General features: G+C 39.5%; 2 protein-coding genes across 6 annotated transcripts in view; one reads left to right on the forward strand and one right to left on the reverse strand.

Moving 5' to 3' along the window:
- The window catches only part of acyp2 (acylphosphatase 2, muscle type), a 220,363-nt gene that overhangs the window by 51,919 nt on the left and 141,484 nt on the right, over window positions 1–26,960 (forward strand). For 4 of the 5 annotated variants that reach the window (XM_067432416.1, XM_067432413.1, XM_067432415.1 and 1 more), the window contains exon 2: window positions 5,947–6,062. In XM_067432416.1, the coding sequence (XP_067288517.1) occupies window positions 5,950–6,062 (113 nt within the window). In that variant the 5' untranslated portion in view covers window positions 5,947–5,949. Of the gene's footprint in view, window positions 1–5,944; window positions 6,063–26,960 lie in introns of those variants that run through there. The other variant, XM_067432418.1, reaches the window with a different exon arrangement.
- sult6b1 (sulfotransferase family, cytosolic, 6b, member 1) overlaps window positions 17,721–26,960 on the reverse strand; it is a 16,525-nt gene continuing 7,285 nt past the window's right edge. The window contains exons 4-7 of the mRNA XM_067431704.1: window positions 20,016–20,142; window positions 19,843–19,937; window positions 19,556–19,712; window positions 17,721–18,024 (exon numbers count right to left, since the gene is read on the reverse strand). Coding sequence (XP_067287805.1) covers window positions 17,897–18,024; window positions 19,556–19,712; window positions 19,843–19,937; window positions 20,016–20,142 — 507 coding nt within the window. The 3' untranslated portion in view covers window positions 17,721–17,896. The remainder of the gene's footprint in view (window positions 18,025–19,555; window positions 19,713–19,842; window positions 19,938–20,015; window positions 20,143–26,960) is intronic.

Here is a 26,960-nt window from a genome sequence, read left to right on the forward strand (position 1 = left end):
GTCATCAGGTGTAAAATATGGTCAGTATGAGAAAAACACTGTTAATGAGAGGACGAGCACTAGACTGTTGCAGGATAGTGGGGAGATATATTTATTTATTATTCAGAATGCACAAAAAATATATAGAAACATTTCAGGAACGTGCAAGGTAGTAAGTTAAAGCGTCTAACGTTAGGTCTCTGTTCCATTCTGCTGCAGGGAACTCGTATAGATTGACATTTTTGATATCATCCAGCTCCTCTAAATACCTCTGCCTGGTGCTGGTAGCAATTTCTCCCTGTAGTTAACCTCACTTTCTTTTTATTTTCCATTTTAAAATTTCTCCGTTAAACGACGTGATAATTCCTCGAGCCGTCTTTCCTGCTCCGATCTCTGTATCGCTCTTACAGTGTTGCCCCTGGCAACCGATAGCGTCAATCCCAAAATGGTGGACGGGCCCAAATACGCAAGCTACCATGACGTATGTCCTCATTCTCAATTGGTGTGAGACGCGCGCAGTCGCAATCATGTCAGTTTGTGATTTGTGTCTAACTGATCGCATAGTTTTCGGTTAAAAGGTCAAAATGATCGCATATTATTTGAAAACATTTAAAAAATGACTGCAATATCGTTATTATTATTTTGTCATCTTCATCATGGGATTATGGTGAATAGGTCTGTTATAACCAAGAGGGAAAAATGCTTCATCCCGGGTGTCCTGAGACACAGTGCTCTTCTGTAAGTTGTACTGTATCATATAGCCTACCTTCTGACATTCATATTTCGTTCTGTAACGGGAAAAGAAGGGAAGCTCGCCTCATGTGTACATGATCCACATGATGAGGCGCTCAGTCACGCTTTAGTAAGAGCGCGACATCTAGCCCTACTGTTTGAATTTTGATACAAATTTAACAGGAAGTGGTGTTATGACAAAATCATTTTATTTATATCTCAGTCATCTTTCTGCAAAATGTTTACTTTAACTGTAAAAAAGGGAGTCTTTGATTTTTGATCTTTTGAAAGCATGAAATGAATGAAAAGAAGGCCATGTTCTTTTATTTTACAGTTAAATTATTATTATCTATGTAATCAGGGAGTTTTACTTATTTTTTTTAAATGTCGCAAAAGCATTTTGTTCCTACAATTAAAAAAGACTGTAGTTTGCTGTAGTTTTTAGGGGGTTATTTTTCCTGTAAAGATATAGAGATATATTTTTTGCTCCATATCGCCCAGCCCTAATTTAGAGCATCATTTGCTTATTTAAAGTGCAGGAAGCTCCTGTTCCACCACATTCCAAAGATGCTCTATTGGGTTGAGATCTGGGGACTGTGGCGGCCATTTTAGTACAGTCAACTCATTGTCATGTTCAAGAAACCAATTTGAAATGATTCGAGCTTTGTGACAAGGTGCATTATCCTGCTGGAAGTAGCCATCAGAGGATGGGTACATGGTGGTCATAAAGGGATGGACATGGTCAGAAACAATGCTCAGGTAGGCCGTGGCATTTAAACGATGCCCAATTGGCACTAAGGGGCCTAAAGTGTGCCAAGAAAACATCCCCCACACCATTACACCACCACCACCAGCCTGCACAGTGGTAACAAGGCATGATGGATCCATGTTCTCATTCTGTTTACGCCAAATTCTGCCTCTACCATCTGAATGTCTCAACAGAAATCGAGACTCATCAGACCAGCAACATTTTTCCAGTCTTCAACTGTCCAATTTTGGTGAGCTTGTGCAAATTGTCGACCTCTTTTTCCTATTTGTAGTGGAGATGAGTGGTACCCGGTGGGGTCTTCTGCTGTTGTAGCCCAACCGCCTCAAGGTTGTGTGTGTTGTGGCTTCACAAATGCTTTGCTGCATACCTCGGTTGTAACGAGTGGTTATTTCAGTCAAAGTTGCTCTTCTATCAGCTTGAATCAGTCGGCCCATTCTCCTCTGACCTCGAGCATCAACAAGGCATTTTCTCCCACAGGACTGCTTCATACTGGATGTGTTTCCCTTTTCACACCATTCTTTGTAAACCCTAGAAATGGGTGTGTGTGAAAATCCCAGTAACTGAGCAGATTGTGAAATACTCAGACCGGCCCGTCTGGCACCAACAACCATGCCACGATCAAAACGGCTTAAATCACCTTTCTTTCCCATTCTGACATTCAGTTTGGAGTTCAGGAGATTGTCTTGACCAGGACCACACCCCTAAATGCATTGAAGCAACTGCCATGTGATTGGTTGATTAGATAATTGCATTAAAGAGAAATTGAACAGGTGTTCCTAATAATCCTTTAGGTAAGTGTGTATACTTTATATATATTTTTTTTTCCCGTGTGTATTTCATGACATTGTGAAGCAGAGTGAAGGAACCACAATGGCAGATAAAATTGTTTTTACAAACGTGATCATTTTTATTGGTTAGATTTGAGTTATCAAGAATGACTGCAGTCAAAATAGATTTCTATAGACACAACAGCATTATTCCAGTCAACAACAAACCGGACGCGTCATTCACGCGAGGACACGGGCGTCAGACGTGCTTCCTTCAGTCCGTGTCGTGTTTAGTGCCGTTAATTCACTCTCAGCCCATAATAGATTGTGTAAAGCTTGAATATATATAATGATGGCGAAGTCTTGAAGCTGTGCTGTCAGTCTCACCTACAGAAAAGAAACACATATCATTTGATTTAAGCGTTAAAAAAAGCTATGCTACTGTAGCATGTTGTTTGTATGAACGGTGTACTTACATGTTGAAAAGCACAGTCAGCATTTGAGCACGAGTGCATCATCTAAACCAGAGATCATGAGAGATAATATACTTTTAATAATGAAAAACAATATGCATTTAGATGTAGGGTTGTGCGATATTGGCTTAAAATATCTCGATATTTAGACTAATTTACACAGACTCTTTAATGCAGCTCAGAGGGACATAAATGCATTTAACCTACTGTTACAAATGCACAAATAATACAAAAAATAACAAATGTATCTGAAAAACTCTGGGTTAAAATGACCCATTCACTGGGTTAAACCGTCCCGTTTTTACAGTCAATGATTTGCCATGAGGTATGTTTGGCATGTTTGGTTTTTGCAGAGTGAAGCAAATACTCGACTATGTCAGATTGTACATTGTTAAAACAACAATTACAATATTATCCTAGAGTCGATATTTACCCCTGTTCAGAAGGAAAAAAAGTCCCTCAGTGTATGTCTGTGCCTGATATATTTATTTTTTGCTCTAGTAATAGTGACGCTTGCCTCCCGTTTGAGTCGTACCTCCTTTTCCCGGCCAGAACTGAGTTGAGGTATTTCTTGGCCGCCATCTGTTTGCGGTAGCGGCTGTAGTTGTCGGTGAAGACGGCGTCTGAATGGCGTTTCACAGGCATCTGCTCCACACCCAGCTCATCACTACAGCACACACACCGGCTCATTATTTACAGCTTCATTCAATCAGCGTCACAACAGATGCCACATTACCTTGTGATGCTTAGCACATCCATAATGCTTGTATTATATGACATGCATGCTCCCCTTACCTGACTCTCTTTGCCAGTAAAGACTCCAGATATTCTTTTGCGGACAGTTGTCCGAGCAGTTTGCTGTATCCGCTCGTGAACAGCCCGTCAGCGTGTCTGGATGGTCTAAAAGCAATACAGATTTTTTTTAAACACTCTTTATTGGAGTCTAAGATGGTCTTCAGTGCTGCCTCGTAAACTCAAAGTTGTTTGTCCCATTAAAGATGTTCATGATCATCACATTTACAGCTTCAGTCTTTCCTCTGGAAATGGCTCTGTAATATTTTACGAGCGAGTAAATGAAGCCGCTGCTGATTCCACGCCAGAGCTGGACAGTAACTCAGCACATTTACTCGAGTACTGTACTTAAGGACACTTTTTGAGTATCTGTACTTTACTGGAGTATTATTTTTTCTGTAAACTTCTGACTTTAACTTCACTACATCTGAAAGACAAATATCGTCCTTTTTCCTCCACTACATTTCTATCAAGGTCCTCGAAGTCGAAAGTCGTTTCTGTCGCAGCTTTGAAAGTCAGCGGATAATTTTTTTCTTCTTTAAAAGGTGTTTGGGTTTTTGCAGAAAGCCTTTCAGGAATCACTCTTGTAGAGTCTCGTGAAGTTCAATGATTTCACAGCATTTATTAAACACTGATTTATAGTTTAGAGCAAAATGGAGGAAGACGGATGTCCAAATGCTCATTTTGTGGAGTATTCATATAAACAAAGTTGATTCTGTCTTCAGTGAAGGTGAACAGTGTGAGAATATCAGATGTGTATCAGTGTATTGGATCCGTGCATTCGGCCTTAAAGTGACAGCAGCTTTATAAAGAGCTTTGTAACTTTTCTACAAGTATTTAAATGAGTTTAAGTTAGTCGTATGCTAGTGTGTCAGATGGAGCATCACTGACTGGCTTAAACCATGATGGCATAATGTGCATTTATACTACAATAATAAAATAATGCATTGGCATAAAAAAGGAAATTTACTTTTGATACTTAAGTACTTTTGAAAACACATACTTCTGTACTTTTACTTAAAAAAAAATATATTTTTACACTTTTCACTTGTAACGGAGTAATATTAGACCAGTAGTACTGTTACTTTTACTCAAGTAATGAAGTTGTGTACTTTGTCTGCCTCAATCCACGCACCTTTCGACGGTGTTGGCGAGTTCGTACAGGAGTTTATACGCCTCCAGATCCTGCAGCGCCGGGTCTCGTGTCCATTCGTCATCTCCATCTTCATCCAGAGCGCCTGGCCTGGATAACATTAAGATGCAAAGAAAAATAACTGAAAATAAGAGTTTTACATGTATATGAAACTTAGTCTTGCATAGTTATTTAGAATATCATTTAGGAGTGAATCTAATATAGAAATGTCTACACTGTAAAAAATCTTTGGGAAAAAAGTTTCCTGGTTGCCTTAATTTTGAGTTTAATGAAATTAAAATTTTGAGTTAATACAATGAACATTTTTTGAGATTCGACAACCTTTATTAAAATATTTTTAAAAGATGTAAGCATATTGGGTAATTGTGTGTTTTATTTGTGATGACGCAGCCAAATAGTGCTATTTTCATGATTTATCACATTTTTTTATGTGGTTCAGATACAATAATATTTTGAGTTTCTATTTATTAAAAAAATGTCCTTCATTGTATCAACTCAAATTTTTAATTTCAATAGACTCAAAATTTTAAGGCAACCAGGTTACTCACTTTTTTAAGTTAAACCAACAAAAACCAACACTTTTTTTTTTTTACAGTGTAGGTCCTATTTCTCCTCAAATCCAAAAGAAAAAAATGATGCATTATGTTTTTAATAAAGCCAAGATTATATTGTTTTAATCATTCTTAAAATTCAAAAGAAAAAAGTATTATGTTTCAATGAAGCCAATATTATATTATTTTTTCTTTTTCTCTCTCTCTCATTGAAACATTTTATAACCAGATTTCATTACTGAAATGCATACAGCGATGGTCAGAATTATTGGCACCTCTGGTAAATATGATTAAAGATAGCTGTAAAAATAAATGTGTATAGTTTATCCTTTTGATCTATCATTCAAAAAATGCACAAAAATATAACCTTTCATTGAAGTAAAATAATAAAAAATGGGGGGTAAATCACATAATGAAATAAATGCTCTTCTCCAAAACACATTGGCCTTAATTATTGGCACCCTTTTATTAAATATTTTTTGCAACCTCCGTTTGCTCTGAGTCTTCTCCTAAAATTCTTGATGAGCTATTATTGTTTTCAATAATATTTAGAGATGAAATTAATTAGATTTAATTTATAAATACAATATGAGAAACTCTACTTTAAACTTAATTAAAAAAAAAAAACTATTTTAATTAACTTGTAGTAATATATTGAGATGATAATTATATATGGGAAGAATCTTGATATAATGAGAGCGACCCCTGTTTGTGTCTCACCTGATGTCAGGATATGTGGAGATGGCCGGCAGGGCGAGAGTTCGGCAGCAGAAGAGCCCACAGACGGCCATCAGGAGGAGCGTCTGACCCATGCTCGGGGAACCCATGGCTTCTGCAGAGCTGCAGGTCACACACACACACACACACACATCTGCACATCACACTCATATTCACATCATCAGACCGCAGTAGAGTCTGGGCTGTTGCATGACTAGCACAAATATAACCATTGGACTAAATTAACCCTGATTGGGTTTGTCTAAACACTATACATTCATTTTTATAAAAATAAAAAATAAAAATTATATTATAATTAAACTATAATTATATTATTAAATTAAATTTCAATTAAATATCAATTCATCAGGTGGGAGCATTTGTGACCCTGGATGTGTGTGTGTGTGTGTGTGTGTGTGTGTCTGTTTTTAAATGTGTTAAATTGTGATTTAGTTACAATAATACCATTTTTTGAATACAAAATTGGCATGAACGTCATGCAAACAGAACCAATAGTGATAATCAAAAAGGTTTAATTTGAATTTATTTATATTTAAAGAAATTGTAGATATATAGATTTTATTTTATGACTAATTTTGAGCTATCATGATTTTATCTTTTTATATAGAATATATATATAATATAACCAAAATAATATTATTGAATATTTTATATATATATATATATATATATATATATATATATATATATATATATATATATATATATATATATATATATATATATATATATATATAATATTATTTTATTTTATTTTTGGTTTGATTTGTGGACCACAAAACCAGTCATGAGGGTAAATTTTATTGAAATTGAAATGTAAACATCATCTGATGCTGAATAAATATAAATAAGCTTTCTATTGAATTGTTAGGGCAATTTTTGTGTCAAAAAAACAAAACGAAATATTGAGAATATCTCCTTTAAAGTTGTCCAAATGAAGTCCTTAGCAATGCACATTACTACTAATAATACATTTTTGATATATTTACTGTAGGACATTTACTAAATATCTTCATGGAACATAATAATTTTGACCCATACAGTGTATTATTGCCACAGATATACCCGAGAGACGCAGGACTGGCGAAGTGCTGCAGGGTTAAATTTTAATTTTATAACTAGCACCTGATAAATAACAGCATTAACAGCAGCTTAATTTCAATATAAAGATTTAAAATTAAAGTTATATAAAAATAAAAAAACAAGGAAAAATGCATTTGGAAACTAGTTGCAATTGAGCACCTTTGAGCTTTTTTCAGTGCAGATGTCTTCTTAAATTTGAATAAAATATTTGTGAATAAACTATTGAACTCTGCAACATATGCTGAGTTGTTTGTTCATTTAATCTAATATCAGTTCATCAAACGAGAGCATTTGACCTTTTTGCATAACTGGCACTCGATAAATAATGACAATATGAGCAATATTTTTAATTAAAATTATTTATGTGTAACTAGTTGCTATTTCAAGCACCTTAGAGGGTTTTCAGTTCAAATGCATTCCTAATTTCGAACTCTTTATTTTACAATATTTATGAATAAAAGGTTGTTTCAACTCATGTTTGGGTCAAATATAGACGTAGCAAATAAGTTCATTTAACCAAATATCACTTCATCAGACATTTGTCCTTTTTGCATAACTGGAACTCGATAAATAACGGCAATACGAGCTTTTTATATATTTTTTTTTAACATTAAGATTTTAAATTAAAATGATATAAATGCAATTGTAACTAGTTTTAATTTTAAGCACCTTTGAGCTTTTTTCAGTTCAAATGCATTTTTTAATTTTGAACCCCGTAGTTTGAAATATTCACCTCATGTTAGAGTCAAATATAGACGAATAAGGTTCACTTAAAGCATTAATCTGTCTATATTTGCCCCACACACTGGTTAAAACAACACAGCATGTTTTAAAGTGTACCCACTATAAATATTAAAAGTGCTTTTATCTAACACTACATAAGATCCAATACTAGTAAAGCACTCACAGTCAGGATGTTTTCTCCGCTGTCCGGTCGAGTGTGTGTGTGTGATCTCTGTCCGCCGCTGACACCTGTACAGATGCAGGATAGTTTCCTCCGCTCAGTTCCCGTCTGTGTGTGTGTGTGTGCGTCTTCCTCCTGACCGCTCTCTTTTATACACCTGATTATTCACTTTACTGAAGTCTGTCCTGCGTCACGCCGGTCCCGGTAGGATACACCCAAATTGACGGTGATCTGGCGGTCAAATGTAAATTAGGTTTCTCGGAAAGAAGCGTTATTGCTGACTCATCTTTTTTTCTTCTATAATACCTAAAAGATATTCGGTATGTTTTTCGGCAATTTTTTTTTTTTTACTGTGACTTCTAATATTTGAAATGTCGACATCAGATGTTGATGTCTCAGATTTGGGGACGGGGTCACAACGGGCTCTGGTGCTAATTGGGCATCTTCATTAGATTGTGAAAGGTATGACGTGATGTGTGTTGTATCAGGCTCATTATAGAAGCATCGGTCAATCATATTACAGAATTCTGCAGGTCTGCTGATCTAATATTACTGCACAGTATTTCTCCACCCGTGCTGTATTCAGGTCAGTGTACAGTACAACGGGTCGTCTCAGGTCGAAAGCTGGATCTTAGCAACACAAACAAAGAACCAAAATATACAAGGTTCTGTAAAACTATAATTGGTTACATTAATAAATGCATTGATTTTTGTGCTTGCCCACATGCAAAAGTCTGTTGCCAGGGTGTTGCTATGGTGTACCAAGTGTTTAGAGTGCGTTACTATGCGGTTGCCTGGGTGGTTTGGTCTGTTTTTACGAGCCAGTTTCAAATTTATGCTGATTTAATTACAATTATTAATATTTTATATCCAAATTGTCATGTAAATGTCACACTGCAAGATAATGTTATGATAATAAAATATCAATTTATGTTTCAAATATTTTATTATTTCTCCATGTGATTTTAGGTGAAAATAATTTGATTTATACGTTAATACGCTATACGTTAATCGTAATGTGTTTTTGTTGACTTAATTATTAACAACGCATATTACTACTAATAATAATTTTATATATATTTATGGTTGGGAAAAAAAATATCTTCATGGAATATGATCTTTATTTAATGATTTTTGGCATAAAAGTAAAATGGATAATTTTGACCCATAAAAATGTATTGTTGGCTATTGGCTATATATGTAAATAATATTGCGATGAGGCATAACATTATGGCCGGTGAAGTGAATAACACTGATGATCTCTTCATCACGGCTCCTGTTAGCGGGTGGGATATATTAGGGAGCAAGTGACCATTTTGTTCTCAAAGTTGATGTGTTAGAAGCAGGAGAAATGGGCAAGCGTAAGGATTTGAGCGAGTTTGACAAGGGCCAGATTGTGACGGCTAGACGACTGGGTCAGAGCATCTCCAAAACTGCAGCTCTTGTGGGCTGTTCCCGGTCTGCAGTGGTCAGTATCTATCAAAAGTGCTCCAAGAGGAACAGTGGAGAACCGTTTTTTTTCACGTTTTCTTTCACGTTTTATTTTACATCACGTGGATGGCCGGGTATGTGTGCGCGTGGCTTACCTGAGGAACACATGGCCCCAGGATGCACTATATATATATAAAACTACCTTAACTTAGGTATAGATAATGCCTGTCCTGTACATTAATGTGTTTGTGTTTACTGGATCTTAACAACATAAATATACTACCAAAATATGCACAAAAATGCAGTAATTGATTACATAAATAAATGCATTGATTTTAATGCTTGAACATGCAAAACCTGTTGCCAGGGTGTTGCTATGCAGTTGTTTTTGTGTACCAAGTGTAGGGATGTCCCGATCCGATCACGTAATTTCAGACTCGATCGGAATCGGACGTTACCTCCCAATCAGGACTCGGATATATATGTATATTCTCATTATTTTATTTTTTTGCCACATCAATAGTTATGCGGTGGAACAGAGTTAGACCCTTTTAACTCCACACAGAAACAGCAACGCATGCGGCATGAAAAAAACATCTCCATTTAATGGTTAAATTCACATTTAATGGTGAAGTTCCTAAGAGGAGTCAACACACACTTGACAATGAAGAGTTTTTAAGAGAATACATTATAATATACACATTGGAAATGAAAGATAATCGCGTTTTCCATCATGTCTTAATTACAGTTTTTAAACTGGTGTGCTGTTAACTGACCTGCCTCTATATAGCCTAGATTTTTTATATAATCAGCCACCATGGACTCCAAAAGAAAACCGAACTGGCAGGAGGAAGCAGCGATCGCTACTGCTTTCTGAATTAGTCAAACAGAGTTTTTTTTATTAAAAAGCCCAACATTAACTGAAAAAGATGATGCCTGCTTTGTCCAAACGATACCGTTTGATTAACTGCTTGTCGTCAAACATTTCAAACTCAATCTTCCTCTCTTGAAAGATTTGCGCACGTCTCTGTCTCCTCAGTGCCATCCCAAGCCCCATCTGGACACTCCTAACCACTGACGCCGCATTCACACGGGGCGTAGGCGTTAACGCTTGACGGAGGGCGTGGCTGAAGCTGGGTGCTGACGCGATCGTCATAGTGACAACAGCCAATCACATTAACTTGCCGCTTGGACCAAAACACAACACAAAAAAGCGCCTTTTTTGGTTGTATGTGCGAGTGCGATTGCCCGTGTAGTTGTTGTCAGCGCACTGCACAGGTGCACGAAGCTGTTAAGTACATTAAATTCTGAAAAAGCGCCGACAGCGGGAAGAATATCACGTAGTGGTCCAGGAGCTGCGTCTGGATTTTTAACGGTCTATGGTCTGGATGGTTCACGGAGCTGTAATGAACGCAATTGGCTAGCGTCTGCTGAGGATATTTGCATACGGCGATCTGATTGGATGACGCCTGCGCTGGCGCTTGAAAAGTTGAGAATTCTTCAACTTCTGCCGCTTGCAACGCGAGTGAAGCGCCGCGACGGAACCCACAATTCAGTTCGGCAACGGATGATGTCACCCATTCAAAGTAAATGGGAAGCGTTAACGCCTACGCCCGTGGGAATGCGGCGTCAGAGACCTCTCGATAGGGATGTTCGGTTCAGGGTTTTTTGGAGTCGACTCCGTTTCCCGACTCCCACTATGGGAGTCTATGGAATCGAAACATCGACTCCATTTACTTCACATTAAAACTGTAAGAAATCAGAAAAACATATTTAAATTATTTCCCCCGACACAAAGTCCTAAAATCCTCTTATTAAAACCGCACACTTTTAGCATGGCCGTCTTTTGTGGATGACTTTTGTGGCTATCATGTTTCTGTATCTATTGCCAATCATTTTACATAGGAAAAGTCACGAAAAAAGATGATTGACACGTGATCGTTGTCTTAAAAGGTGAGTTAAAGATACTATACATACAATAATGCACACTATTGATGCGTTTCTTCTTGATGTCAGAATTCTTATGATTTATGGTTAGTTTAATGACGTTAACCATGGGAAACCAAATCTATATTTATTGCAATAATATATACAATCAATTAAACTAAAGCTAGCATGGAGGAAGCCTATAATTACAAACTAAAGTCGCTGTGATTGTTTTCTATTTCTAAAGTAAGCACTCAAATAAATGTGTGACAGTTTCTGCGACAGCTCTCTGACGCGGTGTATCATATCAGTGTATTTCATTCACTCCTTGCTTATATTGCACGCAACTGCCATGCACTTTAGATGAGAGATTAAGTAAACAATCAGTAAACGAGCGATTTTGGACACGGCAACAGAGTCGACACCGAGAGAGAGTCGACTCCCCATCACTACCCCTCGAGCTGTCTTAAATAACTGGGAGAGAGAGAGGGATTCTTAGCTTTTAGAAATGTGATAACTTGCTTTTATACTTAAGTTTGAAAGTGGGAGTAAATTTCATGAATTCTTATCACTTAAAGGGTTACTTCAGCGATTAGCATATGGCTTTGTATCACTAGAAGCCTTGGAGTATATTCAAATGATCGTGCTTCTCCAGCAGAGGGAGCTATTTCCTCATGTTTTGAACCCGCGCATGGGGATGGAGATCACACTCACAGCTCAGCTCAGCTGCAGGCACTCATTTAAACGGACCTATGCTGAGAGCAATGCAAGTGTTTTAACTTCACAAATTAATTTCTATGAAAGTTAAGCTTTCAAAGGCATGAACTGAAACGCGCCAGACTGAACTCGCGTTGTGAATGTATGCCGCGAGTGTGGTCGTGATTACCTCAGCTCTCATCACGAGCTCATCAACTCATTTATGATGTTAAATGTAATCTGACTCCTGCAGCGTAAGTGCTGTGAGACTCACGTGGCGACTCGATCATTATAATGAACAGACACGTGTAGTATTTAATTGTAGTGTCTTCTCCAACTCAGTCACTGTAATCCAGTAGCGGTGGCTTTGGGAATGGCCTCACAGGGCAGCAAAGCATTCTGGGAATTGTAGTCTTTCATCCCCATGAGACAAAAATACATTGTCTGTCTTTTCTCAGTCTAGAAGGCACCAAATTCAAAAATAGTTTCACATTTCTACTACATTGATGACCCAGTTTAAATACAGATTCATCTTTCCAGCGCTGAAGTACCCCTTTAAGACTGAAATAGCACTTTGAGAAGCTTGATAAATACGGGCCCAGGTGTGTGCTTTAGCATGGCTTCATCTTCAGTAAATGTAGCGGCTCTGGATCTCCTGCAGTGATGCTGGTCTGTGAGTTCATAACGACCCCCTGAGGACTTCATTTCCTGATCTCTGGATGATGGGAAAACCAGAGATGGAAATTAGCCACCAATTAAAAAGGTTCTAATGATGTTCTTTGATGAAAGAAAAAACATTTTACTCTGTTGTTTGCTGCTTTTCTCGTTTACATGTATAACTAAAGTATCCGGTTCTCAGGAATGACCTTGTGAAGAAAAAAATCAAAAGCACATAAAGTGAGAGTAACCCCACAAAGCTGTGGTGATTTGTCTTGTTTTAGATTCAGCGAACTTCTTCGTGACGGATGATGTAGTAAACGTTCGTCAGCGTCCGCATCACAGACAGACGGCGAGTGGCTCCTTCGTGATTTGATATAAAGGTCAGTTTGTGTGACATTTGAACTTGTGCTTCGTCTGATTGGCTGAGACTCTTCCTCAGCTCTTTGCAGAATAAATGGCAGCGGTTTGATATATGACATCGCCGCTGCAGATTTGTTTTCCCACAATGCAGCCATTGTTCTGTGTATGTATTTCCAAATTGTATAGCCAGCCTGCGTATGGAAATAGTTTGACCTCCGAATGACGAGTGCGGTGCTCATCACTGATGAATCAGGACATAATCGCTGGAGAATGTCAGGTCCTCCATCACTTCCTTTACAAACCTTCATATCCAGACATCTGGGTTTTGTGAGAAATTAATGTTTTTATTAAACTGATCAAACGTGATGTAAAGACTTGCGTTGATGATATCATGAATGTTTCTTGTGCATCACATCAGAATGATTTCTAAAGGATCATGAAACCCTGAAAAATGCAGCAATAAATTACACTTTACTCTATATTCACATAGAAAATATTTACTTAATCTTGTAATATTTCACTTTTTTACTGTATTTGTTTACTGTACCTTGTTGAGCAGAAGAGACTTTTTTCAGAATCATCTTTTACTTTTCTTTTAATTCAAGAGTCAGTTTTCTTCTGGTAGCAATGCATTATAAACAAAAGTTGCATTTCATTAGTTCAGAAATACAGGTTTTTTCATTGTATTTTGTATTTAACATTTATTTAACCAGGAGAGTCCCATTGAGATTAAGAACCTCTTTTTCAAGAGTCCTGGCCAAGAGGCAGCAAAGTTATACAATTAAAAACAGTTACAACATACATACAACATTAAAATAACAGCTTATGAGAAACAATCACACAATTGAGGCAGTCTCTACTGTTTTAAGCTTGGTTTTAAAAGCATTTAAAGACAGTAAAAACAGATGAACAATTGTGTTTATGGAACTGAACATAAATATATAATCAAAATATACACGGTTCTATAAAATAATAATTGTCATGAAAATAATGTCACAAAGCGAGATGAACCCATAATGATAGTAAAACAGGTTTCATTTAAATTAAATATTTATATTTCAAATAATTTGTGGGTGTTTTAGTTTATAATATATTATAAAACACTGTACATGTATTCATTTAAAAAAATCTACAATATATTTTAGTAATTAAATTATGAAAATAATTTGGTTTCATTTATATAATATTATAAAAATGCTATGTATTAATGTGACTTTTTTATTTAATTTTATAAAATAAAATTATATTTAATTTATTTAACACACAATTACATTAATTGGTTTTATTGACCTTAACAACGTAAATAGAACCAAAATATACATGGTTCTATAAAATGAAAATTGTATATAATTGATTACATTAATAAATGCATAGATTTTTTTGCTTGCCCACATGCAAAGCCTGTTGCTAAGGTGTTGCTATGGTGTACCAAGAGTTTATAGTGCGTTGCTAGGGTGTTCTGAGAGGTTGTGTCTCTGTAATTCTGGTCTGTATTTACTGGCCAGTTGTAAATTTACGCTGATTTAATTACAATAATGCGTATTTTAAATAAATAGTGTCAAGAAAATAATGTCATAATGCTATATAGTCACAATGCGATAATAAAATAATAATTTACATTATTTATCATTTATATTCAAAATAATGTATTATTTATCCATGTGATTTGAGGTCAAATTGATTTGAATTAATTTATAATACAATTTTATACAACTTTACACATAATATATTTGTATTGACTGAATTATGAAAATAATGGGTGAAATTTTTATATACATCAGTTAACTAAATTGTAGATAATACCTGTCCTGTTCATTAATTATGTTTTTTTGAACTTAACGTAAATATAAAATGCTATGCATCTTAAACAAAAGATGCATTTATTAGATAAATAGATACTTTGAAAAATATTTTTATAAATTAAAACAGTTGTTTTCTATGTAAATGCATATTGAAATGTAATTTATTCCTGTGATCAAAGGAATACTATATATATATATATATATATATATATATATATATATATATATATATATATCTCAAATTAATTTCCCCCCAAAATCACATGGATAAGTTAATTATTTTAAATATGATAATTTGATTTAGACAAAACCTATTTTATTATCATAATGGTTTCATCTTGCACTGTAACATTATTTTCATGATAATTTTATCCAAATGATGCATTATTGTAATGAAAAGGCTGTGTTTTTCGATCCCAGTATGAGCCATTAAACACATCTGCTCTATATCTGACAGTCAGAGAGTTTTACTGCGGTTATAAACACAATCACGCTGCTTCTCTTCTTGCCATATAGTGTAGGCTTTGTAGCAGAGCCAACTTTAATATGCCTCTTATATTTGCATCGTATATATTATACAGTGGCCTGCGTGTTCCTGTTTTTGGGGACATTAGTCTGGAATCGGATTAAATGGATGTCTGTTAGATGAGCACTTTTCTGCGTTTCCTCACTGATGGTCTTGTTTTGACGGGAAAACTGCAGCGGTTTCAGGATGTGCTGCTCATGTGGAGGTCATCTGCTGCTCACATCAACACGACTGTAATGAGACTTCATCAGGAGTGATGAGAAGCTCCTGCACGCCTGCCTTTACAGCAGCATACTGTATACTCATACAATCAGCATAATAATATACAGGACATCTAAAAAACTACAGTTGCAATGCATCGAATGAACCAGATGTGATATCAATAAAAGTTGGTTTGTACCAATAATAAAAAAGATGGAAACCTACTGATCGACTATATAATTAACTTCTACTAAATGACTGCTCTACTAGAGGTTTACTAGAACTAGAACTAGAAGTCTTTACTAGAACTCTTCAACCTCCAAACTCAGACCTTCAGACGGTTCTGACTCGGGTCGCTGTATCTTTTCAAACTCATCCGACTTACGGTTTCCTAAAAATTACAAATAAAACTCCCATAGACTTTAATTGATGGAATGGTCACATGAGCCACGACTTTTCATCCGTCCATCCACCCATCCGTCCGTCCATCCACCCATCCGGCCATCCACCCATCCGGCCATCCACCCATCTGTCCATCCACCCATCCGTCCATCCACCCATCTGTCCATCCACCCATCCGTCCATTCACCCATCTGTCCATCAACCCATCAGTCCATTCACCCGTCCATCCACCCATCTGTCCATCCACCCATCCGTCCATTCACCCATCTGTCCATCAACCCATCAGTCCATTCACCCGTCCATCCACCCATCTGGCCATCCACCCATCCGGACATCCATCAGTCCATCACTCCATCCACCTATCCGTCATTCACCCGTCCGTCCATCTATCTGTCCATCCACCTGTATGTCCATCCACCAAACTATCCATCCACCCATCCGTCATTCACCTGTCCGTCCATCCATCTGTCCATCCACCCATCTGTCCATCCACCCGTCTGTCCATCCACCCATCCGTCATTCACTGTCTGTCCATCCACCCATCTGTTCATACGTCCATCCATCCACACACCTGTCCGTCCATCCATCTGTCCATCCACCTGTCTGTCCATCCACCTGTCTGTCCACCCATCTGTCATTCACCTGTCCGTCCATCCATCTGTCCATCCACCTGTCTGTCCATCCACCTGTCCGTCCACCCATCCGTCATTCACCTGTCCGTCCATCCATCTGTCCATCCACCCATCCGTCATTCACCTGTCCGTCCATCCATCTGTCCATCCACCCATCCGTCATTCACCTGTCCGTCCATCCATCTGTCCATCCACCCATCCGTCATTCACCTGTCCGTCCATCCATCTGTCCATCCACCTGTCTGTCCATCCACCCATCCGTCATTCACCTGTCCGTCCATCCATCTGTCCATCCATCCACACACCCACCCGTCCGTCCATCCACACACACACCCTTCCGTCCATCCACACACACACCCGTCCGTCCATCCACACACACACCCTTCCGTCCATCCACACACACACCCGTCCGTCCATCCACACACACACCCTTCCGTCCATCCACACACCCTTCCGTCCATCCACCCATCCGTCCTTCCATCCAGCCCAAAATGGGTTGAAAATTAAAAATCACACATGTAATTGCTAGAGGTAAGAATAACAACAATCAAAAGGTGAAGATTTATTAAGCAATTTAAAAAATGTTTGTTTTATTATTATTCATTAAAGTTGTTTTATAAATGTTAATGTATTCAACAGATTAATAAATGTTAATTCCCAGCATATTGTGGGCTCATTTCAAGCCAGCTATAATGGAGTTAAATAAAACTTCCCAGCACTTCATGCAAACATTTAACCCAACCCCTGGTCTAAAACAACCCAATCGTTGGGTTTGTCTATTTTCAACCCAACCTGGCCTGTTTTTAACCCAGCATTTTTTTAGGATTTGAGGATGTTTTTGAGGTCACACATCCTGTCTACCACTTAACATGCATTTGTTTGACTGGACACACAACCTTTGACATCATCAAAAATTGAAGTGTTGTTTTCTCCCTTTTTAAGGGGCGATAATCATATTTATTCTGCTGTCCTAACTATGCACCGTTATACGGTTGATTGCATTTTATTATGTGCATTTGGCTTTATTTTCCCGGCTGTCTATGAGCCCAGAACAGTTTAAACTCATTATGGATTGATTGTTACTCACTGAACTATTGCGCCGACTAGTGGTGAACATGTGCAATGGATATTTTTTACAGGGAATAGACTTGACATCATCTTTAATAAAGGTTAGCAAATACACAGCATGAGTTTTAATGACAGAGTGAGTTTGCGTTTGCTTATTGTAAGCAGTGGAATGAACCAAAAAACATGAAAACATTTTCATGAACAGCTGCCTGGGTGAATCCCTGTGAAAAACCGTGCCTCCGTCTTCACTTTTATTGGCAGTAAAGGTCATACTTCAGCTTGGCTGCGAGTTTTGTTCCAGCTAGTTTCTCCTGGAAGAGCTCATCCATCTGTTTACTCTGGACGTCAGAGAAATGATTCTTCCAGTCGCCCACCTCACCTGTTTAAAACAACGACAGCAAAATTACAAAGAAATCCTTTCATTATGACCAACAAAGTGTAAACCTGATGTAAATGAGATTCATTCATCATCACTACAGCCTTCAGGGTCACATGATTCTTGTTTTGATCAAATAAATGCAGAATTGATGAGCAGATGAGACGTCTTTCAGAAACATGAAAATAATGTTTCCAAAATACATATTGCTACATAAAAACTTTAAATATACATAGCCTATACAATAATAGAGGTAAAGTTATGTTTAAAAAAATCACCAAAGAGCAAATGCAAAAAACAAATGCAAAAAAGTAATATAATAATAAGAGTAAAATAAATAGTCAAAATGTGGTAAAATATCACTATATATATATATATATATATATATATATATATATATATAATATGCACGCCCTGTCCCATGTGCAGAAAAACACCCTCAAAGCATGATGCTACCACCCCCATGCTTCACAGTAGGGATGGTGTTCATCATTCTTCTTACTCCAAACACGTTTAGTGGAATTATAACCAAAAAAAATTATTTTGGTCTCATCTGACCACATGACTTTCTCCCATGAATCCTCTGGATCATCCAAATGGTCATTGGCAAACTTAAGACGGGCCTGGACATGTGCTGGTTTAAGCAGAGGAACCTTGTGTGCCGTGCATGATTTCAAACCATGACGTCTTAGTGTTTTACCAACAGTAACCTTGGAAACACTAAATGGTCCCAGCTCTTTTCAGCTCATTGACCAGCTGTGTAGTTCTGGGCTGATTTCTCACCTTTCTTAGGATCATTGAGACCCCACGAGGTGAGATCTTGCATGGAGCCCCAGTCCGAGAGAGATTGACAGTCATGTTTAGCTTCTTCCATTTTCTAATAATTGCTCCAATAGTGGACCTTTTTTCACCAAGCTGCTTGGCAATTTCCCTGTAGCCCTTTCCAGTCTTGTGGAGGTGTACAATTTTGTCTCTAGTGTCTTTGGTCAGCTCTTTGGTCTTGGCCATGTTAGTAGTAAGATTCTTACTGATTGTATGGGGTGGACAGCTAACGACCTCAAACAGGAGCATCTAATTTAGGATAATAAATGGAGTGGAGGTGGACATTTTAAAGGCAGACTAACAGGTCTTCGAGGGTCAGAATTCTAGTTGATAGACAGGTGTTCAAATACTTATTTGCAGCTGTATCATACAAATAAATAGTTAATCAATCATATATTGTGATTTCTGGATTTTTTTTCCGATTATGTCTCTCAGAGTGGACATGCACCTACGATGACAATTTCAGACCCCTCCATGATTTCAAAGTGGTGTTCAAATACTTATTTTCCTTAATGTACATATGTTTATATAAATAAACACAATTTATACAAATAAACCTATATAAATAATATATATATAACTGTTAAACATTTCTCGTTATATTCTCAAAAGATTAAATGAAATGATCTAAAAATATTTATAGCTCTGTGCTCTTACTCTGTACCTGAGTAGTTAAAGGAGAATCATCTGAGTTCTGAAACCCAACTTTTACCTTTTCTGAAGAAGACGTTGCCGAAATTGCCGTGAGAGTCCTGGGATTTTTTCAGCATGGCACTGAATGTGCTTTCTCCGGCGACGCTGCCTATCTGCTCTTCTGTCAGAGGAAGGCCGAAGAACTCCGACACTTTCTTCACTCCTTCGGGTAAATTCTGCAGAAACGGTCGGACAACAATCACGTTTCAAACTCTCAAAAGTCAGCATGACATCAGATTTGAGCAAAGTGTACATGATCAGAAATATTCGTTTAACTTCTAAATGATAAAAGGGATGTTGTTCTACCTGTTTCAGTTCCTCAAATGTCACGATCATCACGTTCGGGTCGTCCAGGCGTTTCTCCCAGGCCAGAGCGTGATCAAAATAAGAGCCCCAGGCAACTGCAGACCAGACACAATAACTATAACTCCAGCCCATTCTCATTTAAAGAGGATTTCACTTTCATGGGTGTGTTTTACCTTCACCAGACATGAAGTCGGAGAAAAACTTGTCCCAGGACTCGGCGCTGGGCAGAACCGGGTTTTTGTTCATGAAATGGAAATATGAGACGAGTGTGTCTTTCGGGTTTCTGAACACCACCAGAATCTGAAAAACACAATCGAAGTTCAGTATCGTCTAACAGTGAGAGTGAGTGTGAATGTGAGTGTGTGTGTGAGTGTGTGTGTGAGAGTGAGTGTGTGTGTCAGAGTGAGTGTGTGTGTCAGAGTGAGTGTGTGTGAGAGTGAGTGTGTGTGAGAGTGAGTGTGTGTGAGAGTGAGTGTGTGTGAGAGTGAGTGTGTGTGAGAGAGAGTGAGTGTGAGAGAGAGTGAGTGTGAGAGAGAGTGAGTGTGAGAGAGAGTGAGTGTGAGAGAGAGAGAGTGTGAGAGAGAGTGAGTGTGAGAGAGAGTGAGTGTGAGAGAGAGTGAGTGTGTGAGAGAGAGAGTGAGTGTGTGAGAGAGAGAGTGAGTGTGTGAGAGAGAGAGTGAGTGTGTGAGAGAGAGAGAGAGTGAGTGTGTGAGAGAGAGAGTGAGTGTGTGAGAGAGTGAGTGTGTGAGAGAGTGAGTGTGTGAGAGAGTGAGTGTGTGAGAGAGTGAGTGTGTGAGAGAGTGAGTGTGTGAGAGAGTGAGTGTGTGAGAGAGTGAGTGTGAGAGAGTGAGTGTGTGAGAGCAAGTGTGAGAGTGAGAGCGAGTGTGAGAGTGAGAGCGAGTGTGAGAGTATGAGTGAGTGAGAGTATGTGAGAGGATGAGTGAGTGTGAGAGTATGTGAGAGGATGAGTGAGTGTGAGAGTATGTGAGAGGATGAGTGTGAGAGTATGTGAGAGGATGAGTGAGTGTGAGAGTATGTGAGAGGATGAGTGATTGTGAGAGGATGTGAGAGGATGAGTGAGTGTGAGAGGATGTGAGAGGATGAGTGAGTGTGAGTGTGAGAGTATGTGAGAGGATGAGTGAGTGTGAGAGTATGTGAGAGGATGAGTGAGTGTGAGAGGATGTGAGAGGATGAGTGAGTGTGAGAGGATGTGAGAGGATGAGTGAGTGTGAGAGGATGAGTGAGTGTGAGAGTATGTGAGAGGATGAGTGAGTGTGAGAGGATGAGTGAGTGTGAGTGTGAGAGTATGTGAGAGGATGAGTGAGTGTGAGAGGATGTGAGAGGATGAGTGAGTGTGAGAGGATGTGAGAGGATGAGTGAGTGTGAGAGGATGAGTGAGTGTGAGAGTATGTGAGAGGATGAGTGAGTGTGAGAGTATGTGAGAGGATGAGTGAGTGTGAGAGTATGTGAGAGGATGAGTGAGTGTGAGAGTATGTGAGAGTATGATTGAGTGTGAGAGTATGTGAGAGGATGAGTGAGTGTGAGAGTATGTGAGAGGATGAGTGAGTGTGAGAGTATGTGAGAGTGTGAGTGTGAGAGTATGTGAGAGGATGAGTGAGTGTGAGAGTATGTGAGATGATGAGTGAGTGTGAGAGTATGAGTGAGTGTGAGAGTATGTGAGAGGATGAGTGAGTGTGAGAGTATGAGTGAGTGTGAGAGTATGTGAGAGGATGAGTGAGTGTGAGAGTATGTGAGAGGATGAGTGAGTGTGAGAGGATGAGTGAGTGAGAGTGTGAGAGGATGAGTGAGTGTGAGAGGATGAGTGAGTGTGAGAGAATGAGTGAGTGTGAGAGTATGTGAGAGGATGAGTGAGTGTGAGTGTGAGAGTATGTGAGAGGATGAGTGAGTGTGAGAGTATGAGTGAGTGTGAGAGTATGTGAGAGGATGAGTGAGTGTGAGAGTATGAGTGAGTGTGAGAGTATGTGAGAGGATGAGTGAGTGTGAGAGTATGTGAGAGGATGAGTGAGTGAGTGAGTGTGAGAGTATGTGAGAGTATGAGTGAGTGTGAGAGTATGAGTGAGTGTGAGAGTATGTGAGAGGATGAGTGAGTGTGAGGGGATGAGTGAGTGTGAGAGTATGAGCGAGTGTGAGAGTATGAGCGAGTGTGAGAGTATGAGTGAGTGTGAGAGTATGAGTGAGTGTGAGAGTATGAGTGAGTGTGAGAGTATGAGTGAGTGTGAGAGTATGAGTGAGTGTGAGAGGATGAGTGAGTGTGAGAGGATGAGTGAGTGTGAGAGTATGTGAGAGGATGAGTGAGTGTGAGAGTATGTGAGAGGATGAGTGAGTGTGAGAGTATGAGTGAGTGTGAGAGTATGAGTGAGTGTGAGAGTATGAGTGAGTGTGAGAGTATGTGAGAGGATGAGTGAGTGTGAGAGGATGAGTGAGTGTGAGAGTATGTGAGAGGATGAGTGAGTGTGAGAGTATGAGTGAGGATGAGTGAGTGTGAGAGTATGTGAGAGGATGAGTGAGTGTGAGAGTATGTGAGAGTATGATTGAGTGTGAGAGTATGTGAGAGGATGAGTGAGTGTGAGAGTATGTGAGAGGATGAGTGAGTGTGAGAGTATGTGAGAGTGTGAGTGTGAGAGTATGTGAGAGGATGAGTGAGTGTGAGAGTATGTGAGATGATGAGTGAGTGTGAGAGTATGAGTGAGTGTGAGAGTATGTGAGAGGATGAGTGAGTGTGAGAGTATGAGTGAGTGTGAGAGTATGTGAGAGGATGAGTGAGTGTGAGAGTATGTGAGAGGATGAGTGAGTGTGAGAGGATGAGTGAGTGAGAGTGTGAGAGGATGAGTGAGTGTGAGAGGATGAGTGAGTGTGAGAGAATGAGTGAGTGTGAGAGTATGTGAGAGGATGAGTGAGTGTGAGTGTGAGAGTATGTGAGAGGATGAGTGAGTGTGAGAGTATGAGTGAGTGTGAGAGTATGTGAGAGGATGAGTGAGTGTGAGAGTATGAGTGAGTGTGAGAGTATGTGAGAGGATGAGTGAGTGTGAGAGTATGTGAGAGGATGAGTGAGTGAGTGAGTGTGAGAGTATGTGAGAGTATGAGTGAGTGTGAGAGTATGAGTGAGTGTGAGAGTATGTGAGAGGATGAGTGAGTGTGAGGGGATGAGTAAGTGTGAGAGTATGAGCGAGTGTGAGAGTATGAGCGAGTGTGAGAGTATGAGTGAGTGTGAGAGTATGAGTGAGTGTGAGAGTATGAGTGAGTGTGAGAGTATGAGTGAGTGTGAGAGTATGAGTGAGTGTGAGAGGATGAGTGAGTGTGAGAGGATGAGTGAGTGTGAGAGTATGTGAGAGGATGAGTGAGTGTGAGAGTATGTGAGAGGATGAGTGAGTGTGAGAGTATGAGTGAGTGTGAGAGTATGAGTGAGTGTGAGAGTATGAGTGAGTGTGAGAGTATGTGAGAGGATGAGTGAGTGTGAGAGGATGAGTGAGTGTGAGAGTATGTGAGAGGATGAGTGAGTGTGAGAGTATGAGTGAGTGTGAGAGTATGAGTGAGTGTGAGAGTATGAGTGAGTGTGAGAGTATGTGAGAGGATGAGTGAGTGTGAGAGTATGAGTGAGTGTGAGAGTATGTGTGAGAGTATGTGAGAGTATGAGTGAGTGTGAGAGGATGAGTGAGTGTGAGAGTATGTGAGAGTATGAGTGAGTGTGAGAGTATGAGTGAGTGTGAGAGTATGAGTGAGTGTGAGAGTATGAGTGAGTGTGAGAGTATGAGTGAGTGTGAGTGAGTGTGAGAGGATGAGTGAGTGTGAGAGTATGTGAGAGTATGAGTGAGTGTGAGAGTATGAGTGAGTGTGAGAGTATGAGTGAGTGTGAGAGTATGAGTGAGTGTGAGAGTATGTGAGAGATGAGTGAGTGTGAGAGTATGAGTGAGTGTGAGAGTATGTGAGAGTATGAGTGAGTGTGAGAGGATGAGTGTGTGAGAGGATGAGTGAGTGTGAGAGTATGAGTGAGTGTGAGAGTATGAGTGAGTGTGAGAGTATGTGAGAGTATGAGTGAGTGTGAGAGTATGAGTGAGTGTGAGAGTATGAGTGAGTGTGAGAGTATGAGTGAGTGTGAGAGTATGTGAGAGTATGAGTGAGTGTGAGAGGATGAGTGTGTGAGAGGATGAGTGAGTGTGAGAGTATGAGTGAGTGTGAGAGTATGAGTGAGTGTGAGAGTATGTGAGAGTATGAGTGAGTGTGAGAGTATGAGTGAGTGTGAGAGTATGAGTGAGTGTGAGAGTATGAGTGAGTGTGAGAGTATGTGAGAGTATGAGTGAGTGTGAGAGTATGAGTGAGTGTGAGAGTATGTGAGAGGATGAGTGAGTGTGAGAGGATGAGTGAGTGTGAGAGTATGTGAGAGTATGAGTGAGTGTGAGAGTATGAGTGAGTGTGAGAGTATGAGTGAGTGTGAGAGTATGAGTGAGTGTGAGAGTATGTGAGAGTATGAGTGAGTGTGAGAGTATGAGTGAGTGTGAGAGTATGAGTGAGTGTGAGAGTATGTGAGAGTATGAGTGAGTGTGAGAGTATGAGTGAGTGTGAGAGTATGTGAGAGGATGAGTGAGTGTGAGAGGATGAGTGAGTGTGAGAGTATGTGAGAGTATGAGTGAGTGTGAGAGTATGAGTGAGTGTGAGAGGATGAGTGAGTGTGAGAGTATGTGAGAGGATGAGTGAGTGTGAGAGTATGAGTGAGTGTGAGAGTATGAGTGAGTGTGAGAGTATGAGTGAGTGTGAGAGTATGTGAGAGGATGAGTGAGTGTGAGAGGATGAGTGAGTGTGAGAGTATGAGTGAGTGTGAGAGTATGAGTGAGTGTGAGAGTATGAGTGAGTGTGAGAGTATGTGAGAGTATGAGTGAGTGTGAGAGTATGAGTGAGTGTGAGAGTGTGAGAGTATGAGTGAGTGTGAGAGTATGAGTATGAGTGAGTGTGAGAGTATGAGTGAGTATGAGAATATGAGAGTATGAGTGAGTGTGAGAGTATGTGAGAGTATGAGTGAGTGTGAGAGTATGAGTGAGTGTGAGAGTATGAGTGAGTGTGAGAGTATGTGAGAGGATGAGTGAGTGTGAGGGGATGAGTGAGTGTGAGAGTATGTGAGAGTATGAGTGAGTGTGAGAGTATGAGCGAGTGTGAGAGTATGAGCGAGTGTGAGAGTATGAGCGAGTGTGAGAGTATGAGCGAGTGTGAGAGTATGAGTGAGTGTGAGAGTATGAGTGAGTGTGAGAGTATGAGTGAGTGTGAGAGTATGTGAGAGGATGAGTGAGTGTGAGAGGATGAGTGAGTGTGAGTGAGTGTGAGAGTATGAGTGAGTGTGAGAGTATGAGTGAGTGTGAGAGTATGTGAGAGTATGAGTGAGTGTGAGTGAGTGTGAGAGTATGAGTGAGTGTGAGAGTATGTGAGAGTATGTGAGAGGATGAGTGAGTGTGAGAGTATGTGAGAGTGTGAGAGTATGTGAGAGTGTGAGAGTATGAGTGAGTGTGAGAGTATGAGTGAGTGTGAGAGTGAGTGAGTGAGTGTGAGAGTATGAGTGAGTGTGAGAGTATGAGTGAGTGTGAGAGTATGTGAGAGTATGAGTGAGTGTGAGAGTATGAGTGAGTGTGAGAGTATGAGTGAGTGTGAGAGTATGAGTGAGTGTGAGAGGATGAGTGAGTGTGAGAGTATGAGTGAGTGTGAGAGTATGAGTGAGTGTGAGAGCATGAGTGAGTGTGAGAGTATGTGAGAGTATGAGTGAGTGTGAGAGTATGTGTGAGTGTGAGAGTATGAGTGAGTGTGAGAGTATGAGTGAGTGTGAGAGTATGAGTGAGTGTGAGAGTATGAGTGAGTGTGAGAGTATGAGTGAGTGTGAGAGTATGAGTGAGTGTGAGAGTATGAGTGAGTGTGAGAGTATGAGTGAGTGTGAGAGGATGAGTGAGTGTGAGAGGATGAGTGAGTGTGAGAGTATGTGAGAGTATGAGTGAGTGTGAGAGTATGAGTGAGTGTGAGAGTATGAGTGAGTGTGAGAGTATGAGTGAGTGTGAGAGTATGAGTGAGTGTGAGAGAATGAGTGAGTGTGAGAGTATGAGTGAGTGTGAGAATATGAGTGAGTGTGAGAGGATGAGTGAGTGTGAGAGTATGTGAGAGTATGAGTGAGTGTGAGAGGATGAGTGAGTGTGAGAGGATGAGTGAGTGTGAGAGTATGTGAGAGTATGAGTGAGTGTGAGAGTATGAGTGAGTGTGAGAGTATGAGTGAGTGTGAGAGGATGAGTGAGTGTGAGAGGATGAGTGAGTGTGAGAGTATGAGTGAGTGTGAGAGTATGAGTGAGTGTGAGAGTATGAGTGAGTGTGAGAGTATGTGAGAGTATGAGTGAGTATGAGTGAGTGTGAGAGTATGTGTGAGTGTGAGAGTATGAGTGAGTGTGAGAGTATGAGTGAGTGTGAGAGTATGAGTGAGTGTGAGAGTATGAGTGAGTGTGAGAGTATGAGTGAGTGTGAGAGGATGAGTGAGTGTGAGAGGATGAGTGAGTGTGAGAGTATGTGAGAGTATGAGTGAGTGTGAGAGTATGAGTGAGTGTGAGAGTATGAGTGAGTGTGAGAGTATGAGTGAGTGTGAGAGTATGAGTGAGTGTGAGAGTATGAGTGAGTGTGAGAGAATGAGTGAGTGTGAGAGTATGAGTGAGTGTGAGAATATGAGTGAGTGTGAGAGGATGAGTGAGTGTGAGAGTATGTGAGAGTATGAGTGAGTGTGAGAGGATGAGTGAGTGTGAGAGGATGAGTGAGTGTGAGAGTATGTGAGAGTATGAGTGAGTGTGAGAGTATGAGTGAGTGTGAGAGTATGAGAGAGGATGAGAGTATGAGTGAGTGTGAGAGTATGTGAGAGTATGAGTGAGTGTGAGAGTATGAGTGAGTGTGAGAGGATGAGTGAGTGTGAGAGGATGAGTGAGTGTGAGAGTATGTGAGAGTATGAGTGAGTGTGAGAGTATGAGTGAGTGTGAGAGTATGAGTGAGTGTGAGAGTATGAGTGAGTGTGAGAGTATGAGTGAGTGTGAGAGAATGAGTGAGTGTGAGAGTATGAGTGAGTGTGAGAATATGAGTGAGTGTGAGAG

Source organism: Pseudorasbora parva, chromosome 22, assembly GCF_024679245.1.
Source record: "Pseudorasbora parva isolate DD20220531a chromosome 22, ASM2467924v1, whole genome shotgun sequence".
In the NCBI taxonomy this organism is placed as follows: Eukaryota; Metazoa; Chordata; class Actinopteri; order Cypriniformes; family Gobionidae; genus Pseudorasbora; species Pseudorasbora parva.